Raw genomic sequence first — 7,517 nt, 5'->3', positions numbered from 1 at the left:
CAATGTTAACTTTAGAGTGATATTATATCGGCAGAGCTGGAAATATCCTCTCCATTACTGATCGAAGTTAACCTTTTGATACTTTTTAATATTTAGTGCATATCGACGTTAATTTGTTCATATTTTTAATTTTTCTGTTGATTTCCTTTGAGTAATTCACACCAAAATAAATTTTTTGGAAGTGTTAAATCTGCAACGTTTTACATAATTTACTGTAAATTAAGACAGCAGAATGTTTTTCATTTATGTTTATAACCTACATGACAGAAGCAATCATTGCTGCTTATCTTTTCATTACAAATCAGGAACATGACAAGCTCATTATACTGAAATCTTTTGCACAATTATCATACCTTTATTATTCTTCCAATTAACATCACTTTAAATTATATTACAAAGTCTTTAAAAAATGATCTCTTATGTAATATTGATGCTCAGGTAAGACCTAAAACTGACAATAACAGCAACCAAAAAAGAATTGACGTACACGGTCTCGCCTCTCCTTAAATATTCACACTATTTCATAGGATTCTAAACAGGATTGCTGATTCAAAGCCATAAAAGCCATTTTGATTGTGCGAACTGTATAGCGTTCGAGTTCTTCAAAATGAAGTTTATTTTTAATATAATTTGAATACAGCGGTATACAAAAAAAGGTAAAAGAAAAACATCAGGATTGTCACCTTTGGCCACGCACCTAACCAAAGGTAAACAGTTGTAAAATTGGCAATACGCACAGATATTTGAGAGAGAGAGAGAGAGAGAGAGAGAGAGAGAGAGAGAGAGAGAGAGAGAGAGAGAGAGAGAGAGAGAGAGAGAGAGTTCCCATTTTCTTTCCAACACCATTCACGCAGAGACTCCTATTGATAGTTGTTTAAGGACGTCTAATGACCTCAGCAAACAAAACTGAAAGAATATATCCTTTTCTCCAGCCCAGCCTGATATTTGGCGAAGCCATACCTAATTCTGCAGCTCTTCACTTGTTATTCGTTTGCATTTTCCCCAGGCAATTAAAATGCAGTGTTACCATCCATATAAATTCTTTTACAATATCTGACTACAATATATGCAGAACTGTAAAAGTCTTAATGTAAAGGCTTATTGACTTAAATGGGATTTCTATATGATATTTGACCAAGTTGCTAAATCGAGAAACTCTTGCTGTTTAGGTTTCATACTCAGTCAGGTTGAAACCTGAGGTAACTATAAGCCCTTTCTTTTAAAAGGTAACTTTATCAACTTTACAGCATTCACACCACAGCCGCTTCCTTGGACTACAAAGGAAGATAAGGTTTTTTTTTAATTGTCTTGAAGGCATTTACACAATTTCCTCTCTGATCTACAAAGTCATTCTTTGCATGTTGCTCTCCGAGGTTGTCTGGCTAATTCCTGTTGCCTCTTTTCCGACAGCACAACATGTGTTAGGGTCAAATCAAGAGATAACGCTCTCTTGATAAAGTTACTCAGTACCTTTACCCGTGGTTAGTTGGTTTAGATTAAGCTGGCCTTTTGCCAGCACGAAATCTTGCACAATGGCGGCCCGTAATTAATGGCAAGATTGAAGTGAATGAGAGGACCTCTGAAATGAGGCCAATTAACCGAGATGAATTTACCTCTTTTCACATAATAATAATTCCCTCAGTAAAGAATTAAGTTGGTAAAAAAAATCCGCGTTAAGATCCTGAGTTATACGTTGTCTTTCTGAATTTCTGTACTAAATTTTGATTACTTTGAAAATAATAACGCGAGGACTTTCAGATAATGAAAGGATCTACGTCATCAAAGAATGATCCGTATGCATTTCTTGAGTACAGCTGTTGGTAAATGAAACAACTTCATGAATGAATCTAATCACTGACAATGGTGATCTACATCATTACTCAGTTCTGTTAGCCAAGGCTGGCTTGCTACTGCCATGCATTTTTCTGACGTATCTTGTTTACGTGCTTCTTTTGCATTCTAGAATAATGGGAATGCGAGTCCTTTAGAAATTACAGTTGTAAACTATAGTAATTAGGGTAGGTAACAGTCTAAAAAGCACCTACAATATAAACAAAATCTATTTCCAATTTATATGTTAAGGTAAACCGGCTACTTTTTCGTTTCTTTAACTGCATAAAAATGATCTTATGTATGGCGTGAAGACCAAGAGAATTAGTAAAGTATTCACAGTAATTATATAAACAATGTATTCGGCGACAACAATCACACGCAAGATCTAACACTGAAGAGGTTAAAATACACGCAAAGAATTGAAGTGAGAAACCACAAGAGAATGATTGTATCTTTTTTATGTCCCGCAGTAAATTTAAGGTACCGGACCTTTTCTGTGCTTAACTATTTTTCTGTCTATATTTACTTGCTTGTTATTCTTATATGTATTTCACTACAGTTCTGCTCTTCTGGTCGCTCTAAATTTTCTTTTCTGAAGAAGCTTGTTCTGTAATATGGAGGCACCTTAGCCACCCTTGTGGTGCTCAACCAAGCTTTCATACGATCCCATATGGTAATCTTAAAGCATCAGAGAACAATTCTGACTTGTTCCTTTATCCTTTCAATCTGAAGGACACCTTTTATCTCATTTTCTCGCTTACGTTGCAGTTAATGTCCAGAAGTCAGGTACTGTTAGGTTTTATTCGATATATTTCACCAACGCTGCTGGATGGAGTGTTTTGTCCGTCCACAAAATATCTAAGAAAGTTATAGCATTATTTTAATGGAATGGAATTTGGCGAAGAGGTACGCTGTGGGCTACTGAATGGAATTTTTTTTCTGGTGTTGGTGGATGTATGGGGCCATTTGTCGTTCGACATGAAGCGCCCATAACTTGCTGGCAACACTTCATATATCTCCAGTTCTTCTTCCAGTCTTCAAAGCTGATGCCTTGATGAGATAAATAAAGCTCCTATATCGATAGAGTTTCTCATTCCCAAATCGACAACTGTTTCAAACATCAATTGATGGTCTTCTCCGGGTAATTATATATATATATATATATATATATATATATATATATATATATATATATATATATATATATATATATATATATATATATGGGGAACCGTCCTAAACGTTTCATTGTGACCTAAAAATTAGCCTAAACTTAACTGTGTTCAAATGATTTATTAATTTTATAATTTGGTTTATTCAAAGTTACAAGGCATCGGATTAGCAACCATACTGTCTTAGAGAGGCAGTAAGAATTTGGCGATAACATTAGGACTGATATTATAAAATAATAATTTTTATGTGACATTTGGATAATTAATGTTGGCTTTCTCGCTTTTGTAAAAATGTTTAAATGTGGTATGGACATTGCAACCTCACTGCAATAAACAATGATTAGAAACTTTCAATATGCTTTAGCAGTTTTTTGTGAATAAGAGGGTCACTGACATCCTTGAAGAGAAAAGAGTGAGAGACAATTAATTTTTTTTTGTTGGTGGCATGTGATTGCAGCAATACCAATTAGCTTCAGAGATTCGGTTACTTGTTATGATTTTGAATGGATGGTTAAATATTGCACCCTGCAAATTACAGTAGCTTAGTCCTATTCTGATCGGTCTTGGCTGCCGAAATAGAAGTTTGTCGCTTTTTTGTATTATAAAGGATTCTCTTTCGGCTGGTTTCGTAAAATGAGCTTTAGGTCGTTCATACAGGTGAAATTTAGGTGGTTTATCAAAAATGATAATTATGCACTTAATTCTTTAAAACTATATTCGGTTTAGTTGTTCATGTGAATTATGTGTTTTAAAGGATGCGATATAATGTAAGATGTTTGGTTTCTTAAGGGTGAGTTTCAGGGAGTTTCCAAAGGAGGATGGTTAGCAGGCATCGTGAAGCTAGGATTCATGTGATTTCTAAAAGGAGAGACGGCGTCGCAGAACCAGTCCAATATACAAATAAATTCTTAAAGGTAAGAGATATACTATAAATAATTCCCTTGATCGACAGGAAAACAATGTAAAAAACAGAAAACTGTGTCAGAGGCTCAGTCGAGATTAGTGGTGATGGAGAGTTTACTATACTTTAATTAATTCGTTTTAATTACTAGTACTGATAAGGCATTTACTTAAATTACTGACTCTCAAAAGAACTCGTTAAAATATACTAGCTTTAAACATGAGTACTTCTCATATTGCCAGCTGATCTACCTTTTGTTATATGTTCGTTAATTGTTGTATCAATGCAGAGAACACGTTCCAATGGCTCCAAGTCACCTGAGGATGGAAATCACAGTTTGGAATGGATCGCCTATGTAACCCGAAGTGTATATTCTCCTTAATATTAGAATGAATTACAGTTACCATGCACGCATGAGTTTTCTGTCTATAATTTAAATGATGGTCGTCACATGTACAGGAGCTTTATATATATATATATATATATATATATATATATATATATATATATATATATATATATGTGTGTGTGTGTGTGTGTGTGTGTGTGTGTGTGTGTGTGTGTTAAGACAGAGCCCTCAAAATATATGTTATTAAAAATAAAAGTATAAGATAATTAAAATTCATTTGGAAAATTAAAATTTTATTTCATAAATCATTTATTTAAAATACTTTCATCAGCAGTACATAGCGACAAAAATAATTTTGCTATAAATAATATTTATTTAGAAGCACTTGCGGTGAATGATGCCAGGGCCAGATTCATCGTATTCCTCCTTGGTGACCCACAAGTTCTGGAAGGTGGACAGAGAACCAAGGATGGAACCACCGATCCAGACGGAGTACTTCCTCTCAGGGGGAGCGACGATCTTGACCTTAATGGTGGATGGAGAGAGACCAGTGATTTCCTTCTGCATCCTGTCAGCAATACCAGCATACATGGTGGTACCACCAGACATGACAATGTTGGCCAACAGATCCTTCCTGATGTCAATGTCGCACCTCATGATGGAGTTGTGGACGATCTCGTGAACACCAGCAGATTCCATACCAAGGAAGGAAGGCTGGAACAGAGATTCAGGAGCACGGAAACGCTCGTTGCCGATGGTGATGACCTGACCGTCAGGAAGTTCATAGGACTTGTCCAATGAAGAGGAAGCAGCAGCAACGTTCATCTCACTCTCGAAGTCCAGGGCAATGTAGCAAAGCTTCTCCTTGATGTCACGAACGATTTCACGTTCAGCGGTGGTGGTGAAGGAGTAGCCCTTCTCAGTCATGATCTTACCAAGGTAGTTGGTGATGTCACGACCAGCCAAGTCCAGACGGAGGATGGCATGGGGAAGAGCGAAACCTTCATAGACAGGGACCATGTGGGAGACACCATCACCGGAGTCGCAAACCTCACCAGTGGTACGACCAGAGGCGTAGAGGGAGAGGACAGCCTGGATGCAAACGTACATGGCGGGCATGTTGAAGGACTCGAACATGATCTGAGTCATCTTCTCACGGTTGGCCTTGGGGTTGAGAGGAGCCTCAGTAAGCATGGTGGGGCACTCCTCAGGGGCAACACGGAGTTCATTGTAGAAGGTGTGGTACCAGACCTTCTCCATGTCGTCCCAGTTGGTGATGATACCATGCTCGATGGGGTACTTGAGGGTGAGGATACCTCTCTTGCTCTGGGCTTCATCACCAATGTAGGCGTCCTTCTGACCCATACCGACCATCACACCCTGGTGACGGGCGCGGCCAACGATGGAGGGGAAGACAGATCGAGGAGCGTCATCACCGGCAAAGCCAGCCTTGACAAGACCGGAGCCATTGTCGCAGATGAGGGTCGCCGCCTCTTCGTCGTCACACATGGTGGAGGTCTATGGCCTGGTGTGTAAGACAAGTACCTGTAAGAGAAGAAATGTATTTCAAGAGTCAGCACTTTAAATTATAACTTTATTTACCATAAAGAACTTTTCAGCATTTGATGGAAACATTTTCTCTCCGGCTAATTATACTAAGCAAATAGGAAGGGGTACGATATTGTAATGATAGTATAATGATATAAAAGAGTACAAGCAATAACATAGTGATACTAAATTAGTTTGATTTTTCAATCATTGCAAATGGTCTGTAATTGTTTCCTTTGGTATTTTTTGCCTACGATCTGGAGATTTACCGTAATTTATTTCTGACTAACACTGCGTTATCCAGTTGACAGCTAAATGATGTCTAATTTCCTTAGCATATGATTTTCAAGTAATTACTGTATAAGTAAACCTGATTTTTCATGTTAATGGGAGTAAGGAAAAGAAATTTTCAAAGCATAAAGATAAAACGGAGCTTATTTTATTCTCACAATAAAATTATATTAAACATGAAGCCTTCTTTGTGATACTGAATAAAGTTTGCAACTTAACGCGTATAAAGTTAGAGGTGTATTTGTGTAAAGTTTAAAAGAAAGATTATCCTCCTTAACATCTAACGCATTGGATTGCACCACTGGCTGAATCTAAAATCTTCAAGGATGTATATTATTTCATTTGTTATTATTTTCACACGCAAAAAAGACATTACGATTCTAATTGTTTCTGACACCAATCTTGCTCTAGTTTACGTTTGCCTTTTAACAGCGGCAATGAACACTTATCAACGGTGATAACAGCTTATCACGGACCTTTATTGAACAGATTCTGCGATAGGCGTCAGCTTTGAATATTCAGAGTAGTGAGATCTTTCTCCTTACTCTCTATCTAACTTAAGATGCAAAGTGGCTTTACCAGGTACTCATATTTCCAAAAGAAGATTATTCAGTTACTCTTTGACGACAGATTCTGCATTATTATTAAGAAATATGAATGCTCGTCCTCACACATACATATATGATACTGGATGCATGGAATCCGTCCTGAAATGATCATATTCAATGCAATTCACGATGTATTTGTGAGTTATTTAACACGCAAGCCTCAAAATGAGTTTTCATTACAACCAAATATTCTGATATGATCACAGGCACAATTCTATTACAAAAGTCACACTACACAGTGTAATCGATAACGTTCTATTACAAAATTCACATTGCATGATTATAACAGAGGTGATTACACTAAGAAAATCAAATGATGTAAGAGCGTTCAAGGCTACTTAATTAAAAAAATCAACGTACAAGACTTTATTCAAGGATCTCTCCACCAAAAGCCAAATTACAATGCTAAAATTAAGATTCACAAAACATGACCGTAACTACAGAAAATCTGTTGTAAATCCACATTAAATAGCAATAACCGAGGAACTTGACGTACATATAATCATATAATTCTAGTTGGAGTGACTGTTACGAAATTCACATTACAAAACTGTAATCAAGGAGAACCTGTCGCGAGATTCACTGGCATAACTATAATCGCTGAAAGACTACCAAATTACGTAGCTGCACCAGAAGAAAGTCGATTACAAAAATCCCATTCCAACAAGAACTGTTCGTTATGGCTGGTATAAAATAACAAAGGTTAGGCCCTTGGCAAATCACATGGTCCTCTGCCAATTTTTCACTCGGAAACATACTTCAGGAGGGATCCCCAATGCAAGCAACTTACTTACCTGCCGATGAGTCTGAGAACG

The 7,517-nt window shown here is 36.9% G+C and overlaps 1 protein-coding gene across 1 annotated transcript; it reads right to left on the bottom strand.

Moving 5' to 3' along the window:
• Nucleotides 1-4,615: 4,615 nt before the first annotated feature.
• Nucleotides 4,616-7,517, bottom strand: LOC136850096 (actin-2, muscle-specific-like). Its single transcript, XM_067123642.1, has 2 exons — nt 7,497-7,517; nt 4,616-5,800 (listed from the first exon to the last, which is right to left on the bottom strand). The coding sequence occupies exon 2, from the start codon at nt 5,762-5,764 to the stop codon at nt 4,631-4,633; it is 1,134 nt and encodes a 377-aa protein (XP_066979743.1). The 5' UTR covers nt 5,765-5,800; nt 7,497-7,517; the 3' UTR covers nt 4,616-4,630.

This window comes from Macrobrachium rosenbergii, chromosome 21, assembly GCF_040412425.1.
Source record: "Macrobrachium rosenbergii isolate ZJJX-2024 chromosome 21, ASM4041242v1, whole genome shotgun sequence".
In the NCBI taxonomy this organism is placed as follows: Eukaryota; Metazoa; Arthropoda; class Malacostraca; order Decapoda; family Palaemonidae; genus Macrobrachium; species Macrobrachium rosenbergii.
This window is presented reverse-complemented; position numbering and strand designations above follow the sequence as displayed.